The sequence below is a fragment of the Glandiceps talaboti genome, chromosome 18, assembly GCF_964340395.1.
Source record: "Glandiceps talaboti chromosome 18, keGlaTala1.1, whole genome shotgun sequence".
In the NCBI taxonomy this organism is placed as follows: domain Eukaryota; kingdom Metazoa; phylum Hemichordata; class Enteropneusta; family Spengelidae; genus Glandiceps; species Glandiceps talaboti.
In genome coordinates, this window is record NC_135566.1 from 1115260 (window position 1) to 1136047 (window position 20788).

Below are 20788 nucleotides of genomic sequence, written 5' to 3' on the forward strand. Positions count from 1 at the left end.
GATTTTTTTCCACTTGGTTTGCCACGTTGAGATAATCAAAGCATTCATAGTAGTTAATATTACTATGCTTGAAGTACCGATAGACATACTATAAATATCAATATGTTTCACTGCCTCAGAGTACTTCTTCCATAAGCCTTATCCTATGCCATAACAAATTCCATAATCTTCCCATTTAGCATACCAACTAGCTTAATCACTGACTCTCCCATAGTGAATGATAACCCCTCATTTCTCTTACTTTCATTTTTTTTCTTTATTTCAACCGGTTATGAAGTAAATTTCTTTAAATTTGAAGACAATATAGTCATTTAGTCTTTAATCAGACACTGTACAGAGTAATTTTTCTTACATTTTTGAAATAATGATGACTAAATCATGATTTTTAATGAAGCTTTGAAATTTGAATTCAGATTATGACTTTTACTATATGATGACATGTACATGACAATCTGATTTACTGTTTGTAAACTGTGAGGAATTGACAAGAAAATCAAGAGTTACCATTCACTGGGGTGGGGATGAGGGTGGGGTGGGGTGGGGTAGGAATGGCGAATAGGTACAAGTTGCTGTCATATTCTGATATACAGGATGGGGTGGGGTGGGGGATGGAAGTAAACAATACAAATGTGTACAAGTTGATGTCATATTCTGGTATACGGGGTGCGATGGGGTGGGATGTGGAGATTACAAATGCTGTCATATTCTGGTATAAATGTTCTATAATGCATGAAGCAACCAGTATACAATGACAAATAATACCAGTCAGTGCTGTCAATCTATGTGAAGTTGTCATACATTTCAATAGAATCTACTGTGATGTATCTGACCTAGGTTCTCTCATCATATAATGCTACCAAATCACTTAATGAGCATAATAATATCATGATGGGAAAACCACAACTTGAAAAGGTCACAGTGTGACCTCACCACCAGATAAATCCCTTCACAGAGTAGTGGCCCCTTGTATCTCATTAAGAGGTCAGAATCACATTTACATAACAATATATCATATTGTTATGTAAATGAGTATATATGACAATCAAATTTGTGTAATGGTGTGTACCAAGAGATGGCAACCACACACTTACACTGCAGATTGTCGGAGGGAAAGCCCTACAGGAATTCCTGGCGTCGTCATTTCATTCAATCCCTTGTCCCTGAAAGTATACCGGAATGTTGTACTCAGGGATGAGTGGGTTGTACAGGGATTGACATTAGCGGAAATCACTGCAAATTCCATCACATTAGCAGTCATTTCCGGGATATCACACTGATCTCAATTAGTCCATTTTTTTGTCTTTTCTCTGTTAATTTCATAAATCAGCTTTTCATCACATGCAAAAAGAGAAGTAGTTGAATTCAACTGAATCTCTATCTACATGTGTATATATGTATGCAAATACAGCCATCTTTCATCACCCATCTCTTTATAATAACCAAAAAAGTGATGCACTTTTCTGTTACAAAACATACACTTCGTGCTGTGAACATTTAATACATTTCAGATATGGATGATATGAAACCATTCAGGGAAATAGACGGCCATATTTTCAAGGGAGGAATGATGTATGACAATGTGTGCAATATTTGTATTAATTGAATCTACATACCTCTATGCCTGTTTGTCTGTTTGTCAAACATAAGCTGTGCATCTTCTACCTGTGTAGATAAAACACAAAAAATTACATTTGTTAGTAAAAAGACCTATACATAATTACTACAAGAATCCAATTTCAACTCAAATGACATCAAATACATAAAATTTGCAGAAAGATTGAAAAGTTACAGCTAATTACATAAATGTATTTTTTTTCTATTTGTTTGACAGGAGAAGGAATCTGATTTGGATGCATTTTATTTCAACAAAACGAAAACATGCCAATGGAAAAATTGGTAGAAATTTATTGACATTTCAATGCTTTCTTCTGACAGACATAAAACTTCAGCATATTGATTAACAACTAAATAATGTATTTTGCATTTGATCAAACTAACTTTCACTCTTCCAAACTCTAGATTTTATAATTTATTGAAATCAAGGCATCATACATTTTGCCGTATAACATAACTATTTACAAGGACTTGAACTGTCTTCTATATTAGTCGATTTTTCTTCAGATTTGAAATTCAGACAAAATAAATTGGGGGGAAATAAGAAAACAAAATGGCTTGTAATGAGAGAAATGAGAACGTGACCTGTGTTCGTCTTTATTAAAATGCTTGCGGAGTGTATTATACCTTGTATTGATTTGTAGTCGGTTTCTTTGTTATACATTAGCATTACTGTCAATATAACAAAAAGTCTAATTTAAGCATGCCTTAAATAAATTCTTGTCACATTAAAAGATTACGTCAAGACAGACTTCTTCCTCAAACAGTTTGATGGACACAGAATGATTCAAACATGACGATTTGTAGACCTTTCCAGCAACATGTGGTTTACTGGCCAAACAACAGTATGGGCTTTCTCCTATGAGACCACTATGTAAAGTTTACATTCTTTCATACAAAACCCATCATCTCATTACTTTGCATAATCTGGTTGCTATATACAAAATTCTTTTGTCTACTAAAACCACTTAAGCTCTGGCAAACTAAAGAGCTAATTTTGATAAGAATGGCTTCCAAATAAGCCTGCTCCATTACCAACAAACAGATTATAAACATCTTCAAAGAGGACACATTGATAAATACACAGCCAGACCCTATTGTATTCAATGGCAATACAGGTCTGTCGTTTCAAGATTCACTTTCCCTTCTTTCAGTGCTGACAGCTACCAACATGTTACACAGACATTTGAAAAGTGAAATAAAACTGACCACAATATTAACAATTAGAAAGTTGTTTTAGGAATTTATGTAATACAAAATTGTTTGTGAACAACAGTGTCACCACTTGTGGACAAATTTCAAAAAGTCTTCATCCTGAAATTAATTATTCAAAAACAGTTCACGACCTTGAGAGCATTTCTAAATTATAACTCTGAGTCAGTAGAATAGGAAAAACTCTGATGTTGTTTGGCAGTTTCTCACCACAGAAAGTGACCAAAATGACACATGAAGAATGTGGTATGTGTATGTTGAAGTATGTTACATGTATGGTTTGGAAGACAGACATATCACAGAATTCCATTCTATAACGTGTATACTTTGTGGCTGGACATATCACAGAATTCCATTCTATAACATGTATACTTTGTGGCTGGACATATCACAGAACTCCCAATTCCATACTACTCATCAAATTTCCCAGCATCATTCATTAAGCTTATAAAATTTCTAAACAACATTCCACTCAGCACTGCACCAAAGTTACAGATACATTTGACATTTATCTTTCTTCCCCAGGTTTCTCCTCCTGGATAATAATATACCACCAACTTAAGTAAAAAAAATACGAGGTGCCTTAGTAGTAGCTGTATTTCATACTAATACCACAGTTTGTAGTGATGACTTGATAATATTCATTATAGAACTGGACTCCTCATCTTTTATTTTCACATATTCATCCACATTCACACTCAAACCAGGTCACAGTGGTTGAAACACAGCAATTTCACAAAATGACACCACTGCCAGACCATTAGGTAGGGATGACATACAGCTCCAACACTTCTCACACCATTCTATTATACCATTTCAAAGGACAGCACTGAAGGAACATATTTTAGCATGTTCAATGAATGCACTAAGTGACCTTTCATCTTTACAATGTACAATTTACAATTTCATCATCACCATAACAAAATACTCATTTTGAAAAATATGCATAGGACTTCATTTTTCAGAGGGTTCATGTACATGTCAATATTTTTCACCATCATTTTTACTATTAGCTAGGTCATATGGTCTATTTTTATGATAACTTTTAATGTTAAATATTATCAACTTTTATTACTCTCACTTCACCAGTCTTTTTATGTCTGGATTTATCAACAATAAAATCAAATCATCTTTGAGACATGTACAGAGAAAAATTTGTCCCAATCAGTTGTAGTTCAGATCATGGAATTATGATTCAAAGCGAGTGAATTGCATATCATAAAAGTGCCAATGGTGGTGAAGCACTACTGACACAGCACACAAGACTAAATACGTACTGTGTAAAAATACAACACTATACTTGGCTATACATGTTAAACATTCATATCAGGCTTAGTAAATGTTTCATATTATTATGATTATCCTCCAAATTTCGTAATTTTCAAGTAACATTTTTGTATAAATTATAGCTAGATTTTACTAACAATACCACAGCACACATTGCAATATGTTTTCAAATCATACACACCTATCCTATTAAACGATTGTAATCCACACCTTTCCATTCCATGTTACACTAAGTCACGATACAATTACCAAGTTTCTCTTCTATGCAAGTACTTTCAATTTTTACTGAAGTTGATTAACAATTTCCCCTTCCCTATAAACAAGAAAGTTTCTTTGGAGTACCACAGCGTGCTACTTAAAATCCTATACCTTCAATGGCATGGGGAGAGAGGTGAAACCCCCTGGTGGTGATGGAGCAAAACAGACAGCCATAGATTTTCATCACCTTAATCAGACTAACTTGAGTTTATTTGGATAGTGTAACCACTACCCTGTATTTGTTTAAACCAAGGCTTGTGGACTACACTGCTAAATGGCAAGGGAATCCACAAGTATGTCAAGATGGCTCAGTAATGAGTTCGCTAGACATCAACAATCCTAGTAGGGTAGCTACTACAAGGACATCTGGTCAGACTAAGGTCCAACACTCATCACCCAGATGTTTACAACATTCTGTTCTATGCATAAAAGCTTTATTTCATAATTCATAATAAGAATTGAGATTTGATGCTTTACTTGATGAATAACTATGATTGATAGCAAGATATTCATTTATTAAACACAGTGCAGCCCACACACTCCTTTCTGATTTGCTAGTCTGGTGTTAACATTTGGCCCAGGTACAGGCATCAATTCTTCTAGTTACTAGCACATACTGGTGAGGTTCTAGTACCAGCCCAGTGTTAACACTTAACACTGATGCTGGCATCAGTTCTTCCAACTGCTAGCACATGTTGGTCAGATGTTTATTACCTGCCAATTGATAGCAGTCTGGTATGGTGCTGGCATCTGATCTCAGTTGCTAGAAGTTAGAACTGCTAGTTAGATGTTACTGCAAGCCCTGGCTGAATGTTAGCTTTTAGCTTTTTACCCAATGCAAGCCCAGTCTAGTCAGACATCAGTTCTTATATTCCTGCTATACACACAGCAGCATATCTGAGCATTTTGCATAATTCATGAACAATTTGATATGAAATGGTTTACTTCAGTGAGCAATTATGATATGATATGATTGATATAGACTATTATGTATTTCAAGCAATTCTGACTGGAAGGAGATCAAAATCAAAAACATACATCAAGTGTTGTTCCAATATTTATACTTTTACATCTTCCCTGTTATCTATGACTTAAAGGCCATCTTTATCTCTTTTGATGAACTTAGACAAGATTTTCAAATAAGATGTCGCTGTGCTTTGAAGTAGTCCAATTGTAATTCACAAAGTTGATTTTCTAAAGACATTTGCAAATTGAAGATATTGATACTGAACCCAAGATGACAACATGATTCACATCTGTATTAAAACCTGAGTTGCTTTTTATTTGTAAATCACCAGCCAGCAATGCCTCAGTGTTACATTGAAATTTGATGTAGATATTACCTACTAGACATCTGAGTTGAGTAATACAGTTATTGTAGAACTGTAGGTATGAAATCTACACCTCAACAAGGCTGGTTTGGATCATTTTACTGTAAATATCTTTTATTGAATAATTATTTAACTACAATTTTGAAAGCTGGGTCACTCCTACCAACATATAGCCTAGAGACTTGGCGACCTGGCTGAACAGAATGTACTTATGACATTGTCAAACCAAATAGCCAAGTCCTGGCTCGATCAACACACTGGCTCAAAAACAGAAAGACATCAACAAATCAAATAGCCAAGTCCTGGCTCAATCGATGTACTGGCTCAAAAACAGAAAGACATCAACAAACCAAATAGCCAAGTCCTGGCTCAATCGATGTACTGGCTCAAAAACAGAAAGACATCAACAAACCAAATAGCCAAGTCCTGGCTCAATAGACTGGCTCAAATATAGAAAGACATCAACAACCAAATAGCCAAGTCCTGGTTCAATATACTGGCTCAAATACAGAATGACATTATTAGGAACCAAATAGCCCAATCTCTTGGCTAGTAACAAGCATACTCTGCATGCAACACCAGCTGAAACCATGAGATGCAATCACACACCTATAAAACATCATAACCAGAACTTTTACTTATCTTGAGAAAGAAATTAACCTTGGAAGAAATAAATTTTAACTTCATTGATACTCTACAGTTGTAGGTAAGTTTAACTTTATAGGCAGTTGTAACGGATGTGCTGGTCATGTATTTTAGAAACCTTGAAACCCGATAGGGGATGTGTTGATAATAAGTCTGGAATGTAACCTTGATGATGTAATAACTTCTATAATGAGTACACTTATACTGCTGAATTAGACCATAGACAAGTTCCTTGCATGTGTTACAGGACCTATCTACTGTGAAATTGACATTGAACTGTCTTAATGTTTCATTTTAATCAGTTCCTATGTATGAGATGGCACCATAAACTTTCACAAGTTTAAGAAAATAAAGTTGTTAGCAATGAGTTTACAGCACAACTATTGTTTCCTTTCCATCTCATATTGGCAATAATCATTAAGTTTTTCAACTCACATAGGCATATTTATTAATTAATGTTGTTGTTGTTGTTGTTGTTGTTGTTGTTGTTGTTGTTGGTGGTGGTGGTGGTGGTAGTGTTGTTGTTGTTGTTGTTGGTGTTGGTGGTGGTGGGGGTGGGGGTGGTGGTGGTGGTGGGGGTGGGGGTGGTGGTGGTGTGTTGAAGTCTTTATTTATTCAACAGTACTCCAATATTTCAAACTCTATAAGTCACGTCAACTATATCAGTATGAATACAAACCTACAAAAAGACAGAACGTTGTGCTGGTCTATTTTGTATTCACAGACAATCATGTCTCAAATTGCTTGTCTTCAATCTATGTAAGATTACATTGGTAACAATGAGTGCATTTATACTTTAGGTTGGTTCATCATCTATCAATGCCAAATCCAAGGTTGGCTGACAGACACATGGGTTCTGCTCATTTGCATAATATTCCCGCCTTTTCTTAAAAATACATTTTAACAAACCAATTCCAATATATTACAATATCTAGATCCCGATGAGAGCCCACAAGTTACCGTGTAAAAAGGTGAAGAAAACATTTCAGGATATACAAAAAAATTCTGAAAAATGCATCTCAAATCGAGCCAACAAAATACAAAGACACAGAAAAACAGCCGTTTTATATTTCTTGAGTACACATAGAAAAGTATGTCATGCACTGCATGCATAGTATAAAGACAAGGTTTAGCAATTGTGAATTAGCTATAAAAATCTGTACTGTGATTTAGTACTCAGGTGTTATTAAATTTTATGACACTTGTAGTGAGAGTGGAAATGAAGGCCTTCATAGATGTGACATTATTTGAACACGTACACAACCAGCTATTCTACTTCCATGAACCAATGACACACTAACAACCAGCTATACTACTTCTTGTAGCTCTATCTCCATGAACCCTAGACAAGCATATAAATACAAACAGGTCGGCCAGAGATTTGCTAGGCTGTCTGCCTCAACATTACTAGTACTAAGCAAACGCCATTGTTAAGCCAGATACTCAAGTCTCTGTATTAATGAATATGATGACCTCCCTGCAGATGGTATACTATCAGACAGTAACTTGTATATACTACTTTAAATACAATTTATGGTTACTGGTATATTTCATAACCCCAAGATGGTACAGGTAACTTTCAACAATTTAAGGTTGTTGGTGTATAAAACCCAAGACGGTACAGGAAAACTTTAACTTCTAAGATACTACCGATATACTACCAATAATTCAAGGTTATTGCTACATACACAGCAAGAATATATGTACCCTATCTGTAAATCAATTACTGTGGTAACCACCATATAACAATGTTAGCAGGTTATAATTAGGCATTTCCTACACAAATGTATCAGACTTAACACAGCTAAAACATGTGTTATCAAGTAAAGTCACTTTTACCTATTGAAATGTAGTAAAACGTGTTATCAAGTAAAGTCACTTTTACATATTGAAATGCAACTTTAATGTCGTTCTGTTTTCCAATTTATAGTTACAGAAACAACCAGGCCATAAATTCAATACATTAAACTAAGGTTTGTGTTAACCTCATATTTCACATTTTCAAACTCAGATAAGACAGGCGGACCAAAAAGTCTGCAATTAAAGAACATCCAATTATCTCCCATTCAGATAAATATATATACGTGTGTTACACATTTTCTCTTAAATCTAGCTGTTGGGGACTACTATCAGCTGTATTGCATACCACATACAAAATAAAAGCTTATTTTTGATTGGGCTACTAATCTTAGCATAAGCCAATTAAAATATGCCTTACATCCTAAGGCGGTGCCAGCAAGGCCAGTGTATATAGCCCTCACTCAGTTTTATATTGAGTTCTTATCCCTCAAACAAATGAATGAAATATAACAAAAGGAAAAAGATTGTATGTATCAAATAAAGTAAATTGATTACTGTAATACGAATGGGGTAGTCATAAAAACCAAGTATTTCCTTGATTAGACCTTTTGAAGTACATACAAATCAGAAAGTAAAATGATTTCTGAACTGTGTGAGTCACAGAAAGTGTGACAGAGTAATTCCATCTCCATTGATAATACATTGCTCTTTGCCCTCTCTCACCATCAGTCAAGACATACAGTCCCCTCAGAGACGCTGACCACATTTATACATTCATGTCCTAGCTACTGCCAAATGGAGGATAAAACTACAAATTGTCTCGTCAAAGCAGAAAAGGCCTTATTTACTCCGTGGGTAATGGCAAACTGACAAGTGACCCGTAACGTGTGTCAAGTTGGCGCATGAAACAAAACACCTACAGACTCAGGATCAGTTTTCCTATACCTGTGCTGAGTTCAGTGACATTTTGCGGAAAATTGTAGATCCTTGACACAAACTACAAACATGGCCCTACTTTTAGATTCTGTCACTTACTGTGATTAAATTTAGGATTGATTTGCAAGAAGAAGAAAATTATATCACCACATGTCTTTATTTCAGTCAAGATGACATTTTGTTTGAGCTCGTATATAGATGATTGACAGTTGCAACTCCTGTCAATATCACCAAAGAAAGGTCATCGAGGTCAAGGGTCATTCAGAGGTCTAATTTACATCTCATTTCAATAGCATCTTCAGGTTCCCCTGGTTTTCATATTGATGCATCATGAGAGTGAAGAAGCAAGCTTGAAAACATCGATTTCCCATGTCCATTTCATTATTATGAAAAGCACCCACTCCGTTGAGTTATTACCCCTGTCCCACTCAGCATCCTAACTCCACTCCAGGCAATAACACTAATTTTACGTTGTTGACTTCACAAGAAATATGAGAACATAGACATATAATTTTATTAGGGTTTTACTCAACGGATGAAGTGGTGTCTCTATTAAGGTTTCGCATAGAGATTTCTATCGCTTGCAGCTATGATACATCTTTTTACTGTAATGAAACCATTCGGGCTGCTGTAAAGCTGTCTGTCTGAATTACTGTAGAGAGCCCTTTTTTGATGGATTTCTGTTTGTCTGATCGTCATGACCTGATTGTACAAGGGGACCTTAGGGCTGGCACAAAAATACCAAAACCAATTGACAAGTCTATTCTCCCTATCTCCCCCAAGTGATTACAATTGACAATCAGGCTATTACGTGCAAAAATAAAATCAGAATATGAAATCCATCGACAATAAAATCAGCACATGGTTATATTCTTCATCCCTGAAGCTATTGTAAAATTCCACAGCTATTCTGAGAAGGCCTGGCAGGGAGTGAAACCTTCACCAATACGTACGTCCAGGTGACAAATTGCTGATCCATCATTGTATTTATCTAACCTTTAAAACACATAATGTCAACACAAAATTGGATATCATTTCAAGATTTTTTACTGTGGTTAATTGATGATTCATACTGGTTATGTATTTCATAAATGTATAAATCCCTCCTTTGTTTGGGTATATTCACTTGCGACATCATCATCATCTGTTTGTTTATGTATTATTCACATCTCAACTCCAATTATGCAAGATGACCATACAAGCAGTACATACATGATTTTCATTCCTTTACCATATTGATCATAAAACATCTCCATAGTCAGGTTCAATTTTGTCCATTAATATTAATAATGTATACAAAGAAATTTACATTAGGACACAAAAAGAAATATACATCACAAATATATATCAATATTTCAAATAAACATATTTCCCCAGCTGCCAATTATTACTACATACCAATACATCCAAAGCAACGAAAGTGGAAAAAAAATTCAGGAAAAAAAATTGAAATCCAAGCATCCAAACATTTGAGTATCACTGTCACAGGGGGCCATCAAAGCATACATATTTTATGACTGTTTATTAAGTACATGAAAATTTATTATCACCAATTTAATAAGCTTTGAAAAGCCATAGAACATAAAAAGATCAATTTAGAATATGAAGACTGAATTCAGATCATGAAATTGTCAATCTCCTTTAATTAAGCCATGGTATTAATGAAAGTAAATGCAGTCATCTGCAACAAACGCCAACAATGGACAACAATACATAATACAACATAGGAAATATAAATTTTAATAATTAAAAGGTACATTGTTCTGGGCTTATGAACAAATATCTCACTGACATGTGCTGGTACTAATGAAACATTAATTACCATGGAAACCAAGAACATGAGTATTTCTTTCTAACATGGACTTAAATAATCAAATGACCTTTCAGTCTTTGAAACATTGATAAATGAGTTACCACGGTAACCCTCAAATTTATCACATAGTATAACAGAATAGGATATCCTGGTGGTCTACAATATTTATCAAGTATGAGCATAATGTTGAATACTTTGACAACTGCTGTAATTTGAATACACTATAGTCTGGTCATCATGTAGGTGAATCCAAACTGAATACTTTGACAACTGCTGTAATTTGAATACACTATAGTTTGGTCATCATGTAGGTGAATCCAAACTGAATACTTTGACAACTGCTGTAATTTGAATACACTATAGTCTGGTCATCATGTAGGTGAATCCAAACTGAATACTTTGACAACTGCTGTAATTTGAATACACTACAGTCTGGTCATCATGTAGGTGAATCCAAACTGAATACTTTGACAACTGCTGTAATTTGAATACACTATAGTCTGGTCATCATGTAGGTGAATCCAAACTGAATACTTTGACAACTGCTGTAATTTGAATACACTATAGTTTGGTCATCATGTTAGTGAATCCAAACTGAATACTTTGACAACTGCTGTAATTTGAATACACTATAGTCTGGTCATCATACACATGAAGGTGAATCCAAACTTTGAAGCTGTATTAGCTGCTGTAACTGTTTTGTGAGATAATAACTTACTCATAATAATGTACACCCTGAATAGTATTGAATTATCTATGGGTAAATGTATTTGTATACCTGCATACATAATAAGGTGCAATAACACCGATCAAATTGATTTTGGGGTCCACAACCAAAAATCAGTGCCTCCAATGCAATCACAATTTCAATCTATTGCTGTACGACATCTAGATAAAATTGACCCCTAATATAAACATGTAGAACGTCTGCTAGTGCAGCTTTACATGTAATACAAATATGAAATACAGAAATGATAAAATATAATAAAAATGTTGATATTTAGTATATGAATGTCACACTGACCATATGGGTAGAAATTATTCTGTACCTTTTTAAGACTTATACCATACTGTCCACACAGATTGTAACATTCTTTGCTTTTTCAGAAAGCAGGTACAGTAATATCAACTCTGTTTCTGAATGACTATTACTGTTTTACCTCGACACTGATATTTGCACATTTTTTTTACAACTTTACTATTTCTTTTGTCAACAGGATGTAATGTTTTCATATACTAGTAGCTGTAATATTGAAATCTATCCATGTTACAACATATTGTATTCTATATGATTGTATATCATATGTTATGTTCTAATGTGACAACGTTCCAGATTACTTGCTAACAATTTCCGTTTTCCATGTTTTGCACTTTGCCACTCTTCTGTACAGTAGTTGAGTTGAGTGCATGTAACTAAGTTATTTTTTTGTTCCACGAAGAGCATTAGAAAATACTGTAAGACATTGTTTCTAGACCAGTAATGACTAGAATGGCAGCAATATTGTGTACATGTTATTGCAACAAACAACTATTCAACCAATCGCAATGAGAAAAGTGGACATAGAAACTGGCCAATGAGAGAAAGGGACTAGAAACTGGCCAATGGGGAAAAAGAGACATAGAAACTGACCAATGAGAGAAAGGGACATAGAAACTGATAAAGATTGGTGGAGAAATTAAGAGAGAAATTGTGCACCAGTACTCATGAGTATTCCAAGTGTGTAGTGAATATTCCGTGCCAAACATTATCACCTGATGTTATCGGGGAAACCTAACACCAAGCTGACTATACTATCACCTGGTGATGATAAATCATATACCCATACATACTTCACAAACTGTAGTAATATGATCATAATTAATACCCTTATGATACATAAACATGATACATTTGTGATAGTTCAATTTATCACACATTGAATACATTGTACATACTGACTGAGTGCCACTGATATGAAGGGGAAAACACACAAAACCCAAAGTGACACAAGACACCACAACCTCAGTGATAGCTTTCAATCTTATTATTCATATTGGTATTGCAACAGTCAAAGTAAATTCATCACATCTTGATGTAGATGTGTTCAGATTTTTCACATGTAAATTAAATGAAATTGCATATGGTAATGCAAGTAGTGGATTATTTTAACACTGTTTGCCTTTGCTGTCAGAAGACTAGAAAGTACTGGTAGCACTAAAGCTGTCAAATACGCAGAAATTTCTTTAATTGCAACAAATTTGACCAGGACAACCATTACATTTTTGGACACGAAAGGAGTCAGAGATGTGCGGGCATCTGTAGACATCTTCCAACCTCTGCACTGTTGATTGTCTCTCATTTGTTATCATTTTCATTTCACTTGTCACTGGCCTTTGACTTTGTGATTTTGACTCTGGAAAAGCTCTGATTGGCCGAGTAGATTTGGTATTGTAATCATATTGAAAATGGAAAACATAATTAGATAAGTATGTTTAACAGCAAATTTCTGATTGGTAGAGCTTTGATGTCATCACTATCTTTGAAATGGAAAAAAAACTAACTTTTGCAGCAAAGCTGTGATTGGGCACTTTGCCATGATGTTGTCTTCATTTTGAAAATGGAAAACTTTATTGGCTAAGTAACTTTGACAGCAAAGTTGTGATTGGCTGAGTAACTTTGACATGGTAAATCTCATTTGACTTGTGTGACTTGAAATTCAGTGACACTTTCCTCATCCCATTTGACAAGTTCTGAGTACATGTGTACTTTCACAGTGAGGAAGTGAAAGCCATTCGCTGACATAACTGCCACTATTTGCATCCAGGAGTCTTGAATTTTGTAAGACCCTAATACATAATGCATGTGTGAATACGCTATATTTCCAGTATTCGTGTACAAGAAAATTTCCCACACTCACGTTTCCTCATTTCAACTTCAAATTGGTTTTGACCCCTATTGACCTATTAGCAGGACCGGGAACAGCTCGCAAATAATTTCTATGCAGTTGGTAAATTACACACAAATGGATAAAAATGATTTCCTATTCACGCATTTAGAAAGTAATAATTAGAAAAAATAGTGAATTGTGTTTTGGGAGGCCTGTCAAGAGGACTTGAGTATGCACACTGAAAATGAATATTCACACTGGTAAATACATCTTTGGACTGTTATCTCTACACTAGAATTAATTGTACCAATATATAATGGTATTTCACTTCAGTAAAATTAGACTCTGAACTTAAATAGAAAACACAGTGATTTGTTAGAGTTTCTAATAGAAACCTATTTACTTTTGCACTTAAATTCTTCTAAAATGAGATTTTCATCTTACTCTTTACGTACTCAAGTTACCGCTTACAGTTAGCAGAGGCTAGTGTTACACCACTTAAACATTCCAATACCAAATCTATGTTATCTGCAGCCGATTGAAGCTAAAGAGGGCATGCCAAAAAACAAAATTCCATTTGCCTTTAGAGGGATTCACAACTGAGCTGTTATTACTAGTTGTTGTGAATAGGATTAGGTAAACCACATTACGGGGGGCTTCACAACCAAATACTTGTGGGCTGCTGATAATTTTAACTTTCATTTTTTTTTCCTTCTCTATATTGTTGTTACACTAATTTGCTCCTTGATTTGCATCACAGATGAGAGAGATTTCATAAACATGATTTTGGTGAAAGCATTACACCATAGTGATCACACTGAATTATTCCATACATATACTTCTACATTTTCTACACACACAAAAGACTTCACTTTCACTTCTTCACTTTCTCATTTTTTGTCTTTTCTAAGAAGAGAACAAATTTAGTAATGTAGAACAGAATGATGACTGCCGATTAGCTACTGGATGTAATATATCATGTTGCAGTTTAGCCAATTAGGATATTAAGGCACTCTCTCTCTCCAACTTCTGCTAATGTTCGGTGTCTGACTTACAAAATCTCCCGTCGTTTCAAAGATCAATGTTGGTGTAATCTCACACAAGTGTGGTTGTGATCTGAAGCTGAGGGTTTTTTGTTGGTTGTGTGCTTTTACATTTCCATTCAATATGACATTATTACACTCATCCTTCTGACTGAATGGATAACATCATTGCTAGAGTGAAACTGCAAGATGCACCCACAACAAATGAGCTTCCAATTCTTCTATTCTCTTTCATTCACCCTCTTCATGCACTGCATGACCTTTTGTATAGTGAAGAACAGGCATCCTATCAGATTGAAACTAGAAGGCTGTGAATGATGACTGGGTGATAGCGTACCTACTCTAATCAGTACTGCTACCATCAAAAGAAGGTCCACGCTGAGAATTTAGTCATTTTATTAAATCACATATACAACACAAAAGCTGATTTATCTCTGGAATCACAACTTTCAATGAATTCTTTCACAGAAAAGCGATTTAATTTGATCGTACAAAGAGATCCTCACTTGAGATTTCAAATCCTACTAAGTTATCGTTTCTGAAACGCAAAGTTATTTCCTCCCCACCAGCGATTTTTATCCACATTTTTATCTCTTGCGACCACTTTAAATTGACTTCATGATATATCACTTTGAGGTATTGTTTTCATCTTTCATTTTTCGTTTGAAACTATCATCAAAGAAATGAACAGAAAAAGATGAAAACGATTTGCTTTCGATTGACAAAATTGCCTGGAACACTGAATTTATTGATCTTACACATCAGTTATACACTAAAAGACTTTTTAAAGTGGATTTCACCTCTGCTGTGCTTTACTTTGCTTTGCATCAATGGCAATACTAAAGGAAAGTACTCAATTATAACAACCTACGAATCGACATTGATGACATTTCTAATTTTCCTTCTGGTCAAGGAAGTTCTATTTCCCCCACAAAATTTTCCACATGGTTAGATTTCTATTCATTCCATTGGATGTAAAGTTATTTGAACAAGACTGTCAAGATATGTAATTGTGGTTAGGGTTTACCCTGTGCTTCAGCAAACTTCCCTTGCTGTTGACAAGACATATTGCATAATGTTCCCCTTGAGAGCTATTCCATTTTCATTAGTAGAAAGGGGTGGTAAACTTTTGCTATTTGGAGCCTCTGAGGGTTTGATGATAGCAGATAAGTGATGCAAGAATCAGTTTTTCTGTAATATTGAATCAGTAGACGGAATAAACGTGCTGATATAAAAGAAACGAGTCTTGGTACAACAACAACTGATGATGATGATGATGATGATGATGATAGAATGGGGAGCACAATAAATAATTTCAGAGTGATATTTATTCCACATCACTGCACTTTATGTCAAACATGTCATACCGGTAATCATATATGAAAGCTGGAAAAAGACAAAAAATTACCACTGTTTCACGACTGAAAAAGATGCAAGTGGTTAGGTTCCTGTTTCATCAGTTTCCGTCACTCTTCTCTCAGCATATCTATATATATATACTGTATTTAAAGGTTTCCCAGTATTATAAAGTATAGCCATTTCAAATCACATGCCAATGATATTTATTTATACATATAGCCAGCTGTATATATGCAATGAATAAGAAAATATACCTGATTTTATGCCAAATTACTGCAAACAGAAAACACTTGATTCATACTGAAAACTGGTCCAAAATTAAATTGAAATCTAAGTTTGATATTTTGTGATATAAATTCATCAAGAATATCTATGAACACAATTTCATTGTCAAATAATAGCACATGATGAATGTGTCAGTACGACGGCATACAGACTTTAATCCAACCTACACAGGTACAAGTTGTGACTAGTTTCCTGCACTTTTCATCCTGGCAGTGTTCACAGTAAATAGATATTAATATCCATAATGGCCTATTTTAAACAATGACACAATCTGACATGGGAATGCCACCGTAGGATAGCATCACTTGAAGCAAATACTATTTGCACTAAGTACTCTACAGATACAGTTTCTAATGGCCAACTATACATTATACATAACTATCATGGAAACTATGGAACAGCCTTCATTGACAAATAGCTCCAAACAGCAGCTTTAGTTTAACTTTGCATGAAGTATTCAGGGGAGATTTTCCTCACAGTGGGTGAGAATTAAAAAAGGTAGCACTCCAAGGATAAAACCCTACAGAATTACTCCATTCATTTTTATCCTATTCACTTTCAGCATGAAGAGAGTTCGTGTTGTGTGTACAGTGACTTTGTTTTGAATTGAATGTGAGGTTGGGTTGGTGGTACTTGTCATTGATTGGGGACTGCTAACTTGTTTATAGCTAGGACAGCTTGTTTTCTTATTGTTAATAGTAATACAGGTATTCATTTGCATGGTAACCGTTGAAGTGTAAGAACTATGTAGCAAGCATAGGAAGAGAACACAGAGGCACAGGGACTCCACAGAGGCACAGGGACTCCACCCATTTGTACTCTGACCCCTGACTATTGCACCTATCACATGTATATGTACAGTTAATTCCCAGGCCATTGACGTTTCTAGAACAAACCAACCGTTTTATTACTGTATAGTTCACATGCTCCAAGCCTCTTTGGTTGTCTTTCTGAATATAGACAAAAGAAATGTCAATTGAAACAAATAGGTTCACGTTCATTGTGTGTTTCAAACGACGAATGAGTGGCCCATTTTGTCAGACATATCATTGCATTAATGATGAGCCTGGAGCATGTATCCACACACTCTCTCTCTCTCTCTCTCTCCAAGACAAGCTAAGCCCTTTAATTTTCAAGGCAAAACTATAACTGGATAACAATTTTTGCTGGCAAAGCACCAAACCACCTCCTTTAATTGTATGGTTTCACATCTCCTGACTAAATCCACACACAATACAATAGAATAATTAACCCAAGCACTAACAATTACTTCTTTACAATAGCATTTACAAGCTAGGACAAGAAAACAGTCCGTTTCAGGTGTGTGATTGAAGTGGAATAAAGGCAAAGTGCGTTTTATTTGGATAGAATTTAAATTGGATGTCGGCGGCTGTAAGTTGCACAGAATGGGAGAACAACAAAGGAACCAAGGTTGTCCTGGAGAAAGGTCAATAATAGCACAAACAAACAAACATTCTTGATTATATTGAACATGGTAACAAACTAAAGATTTTACCATTTTATTCCACAACAATGTACAAGTATGTAATTCTAAACACAAAAAAATGTACAATGGTTTTGTACAATGCTATACAAATTACATACAAGTACCATTCCTTGAGATGCCGTGGACATAACCATGGACAACCATATTGATCGTTTACAGAATAAAGTCATTATAATTATTCATGAAATGGTGAAAAATATAGACTTTTCTTGTGAATTGGCATCATTTTGGTTTTCTAGACAACCAGAAACTTGAACCATGTCAAGATTTTTAACCTAAAGATTGGAGTAAAAACTGCACTGAGCAGGCTAATATATTATGTCAATGTGAATGAGGCCACTATTTTATATGATTCATGTTCCAACCCTACTGTATATAGTTATGACAAATGACTAACACACGGCCATTTTCAAATGCACACCATTCTCTCTGCTATAATTTCCATCACGATCCAATCAACATAATTCAACAATTTCAGTAAATTCTCACAGTTCACATACGATCAATGGTCGGTGCATTTCAAAATCCAAATCAGGTTTGAGAGAAAGTATAAAAACACAAGGTTATTCAAGTTGTGATTTACTTCATAATATCAGTCAACCAATGTGAAGGCTAGCTCAATGTCCCTGTGGATTAGATTTGCAGTATGTAAAGTTCATTACCAAAATATGTGATTTGAAATCACCCTAATCTGACAATCGCATTAGTTCAAACTCATCAACTTGCAAGCTTATTTTGACATTACTCCTACTAGTAGCATTTCCTGTATTCTCTAAGCTAACATGAAAGACAAATTAAATCCTCTTTTACCTTTCACTTGAGACAATCTCAATTCTTAATAAACAAATTTGTATTTTTAAAATATGAGTCTATATGAGATCTGTGACGTGTCTCTGGCGTCTGCTTGTATTTTTAATGGTTTAAAATTTGAACATTTCTGGACGTCAGATTCACTCCATATGTTTGTGCTTTTTAAATTTTAAATTCAATTTCCCTCCGTAATGAATGCAAGCAGCACAGGTGTGTCCATTAGTGTGAACAATCAAAATGCGTAAACCATCAAAAAATTTGCAAAAATTGATCAATTACATCGTACGAGGAAAGCTTTTTCTCATAATACAATTCAACCGTTATTATACTTAAAAATATTTTTCCAATTTTTTTTTGTTCAATTTTTAACAACAACATGCACATAAGTTGTTTGTGATAATTGTAATTCACCAATCTCTCTAGTATAAGGCGATGAATCTCAGACTCCTGATTTGATGAATTGTACTCTATAAGTATGTCTTTTAGTCTTGACATATGGTTGGTGTTTTTATGACGATATTGACATATTTCTCACACATAAAAAACACCATTTTTTAACACACTTTTCATCATAGTCTAATGAAAAAGTGCCAATCTTGACACAAATAACTGACAAATCATCACATAAGGTGTTACAAGCACAATACATCAGTACTGATTTCCCACACTTTCTACCAATTTTACGTTTTGTATCTCAACACAATAATAAGTACCATCAGACTACAAGTGTTCTACTTTGCTTGTCCATGGACATGTTTCTTCCTTTACAATCGTCACTCATAAACCTACAAACCATCACTTCCCAACACCCATCAAAGCAACGTACCATATTTCTCCTTTCTCTTACTCATCAACAATCTGTTTTGAGTCCCACAGTATTTCTAAGCCATCAATAGAAATCACACACAGGATTGCGAAATCCAATATTTGCAAAGTCAATTCATTTGCACTGCATGTACATTTGAAAGGTGTGCTTCAGTAAATGGTCCTATCTGTTTTCTACTGAGCATCAATATCAGTCCACAACACACGCCATATTGCAAGGTTTTTAGGACAACAGATATATGATACAATATACAAAGTAATCTGTACTAGTGTGTGGTATAGTAATCTATAAACAAGGCAACATTCCTAGTGAGAGGCATGCTGTACCATATCCAACTTACAATGCCAAGATATATTCAATGGTCTTGTTTTATCACAGATTTGTGAAAGTAAACACAACACTAAAGTGCTAGGGTGGGTGCCACTTAAGTATGAAACAAAAAAGGGAGAAAAACATTTCAATTATCATACATTGCACAATTTTCTTGTGGACTCATACTGGGAGATTCCATTAATCTATATAATACTCTTTTTTAAATAAATAATTCACGTTTCCAAACATATCCAAATTAGGTATAAACATAAAGATAAACACAAAATATAGCACTAAATGTTGTATTATTATAGTTGTATTGTTATTTCTAAACAAAACAAATGTCACAGTTAATTCAATGCTAATAGAAAACCGACCTAACAATACATTGTCATCAGGTGTACTATATTAGTATTTTCTATTCCCAAATGGCAAAACTTACAAATGTCAGTAAATATAAAGAACCAACATAAAATACTATATTGTCAATTGTAGTAGTGTACATTGAAATTCAGTCTGAATGTCAATGCCATAAATAAAGTAGAGAGAGCTGTGTGAACTGTTATTGGTAGAATTAACTGGCAAGTCCCAGAGCTGATAACAATGCTTACTTTATTAGATTTGTGGAGTTTGAAGAGCCCAGTCTCCACACCAACTCATGTTTATGACCTCTTAAACTTTACAAGCCATTCACCTTTCATGGTAAGAAAAGCTGAATTCAAATGCTGTCAATGACCAGAAAGTTTGCGTTCACCTTTGACCTTATGCTAGGAGCCTATACGTATACACCACAGGGGTACTCTCTCACACATGGTTAACAATTTGCACTCAAGGTATCCTGTGACTTGACTTATTCTGTTTTCCCATCTCATACCTACCAGTG

At 34.8% G+C, this 20788-nt stretch overlaps 1 protein-coding gene across 18 annotated transcripts in view; it reads right to left on the minus strand.

Annotated features, from left to right (window-relative positions):
* The window catches only part of LOC144449101 (RNA-binding protein Musashi homolog 2-like), a 125558-nt gene that overhangs the window by 82406 nt on the left and 22364 nt on the right, over positions 1–20788 (minus strand). For all 18 annotated transcript variants that reach the window (XM_078139546.1, XM_078139559.1, XM_078139554.1 and 15 more), the window contains exon 7: positions 1614–1662. In XM_078139546.1, the coding sequence (XP_077995672.1) occupies positions 1614–1662 (49 nt within the window). The remainder of the gene's footprint in view (positions 1–1613; positions 1663–20788) is intronic.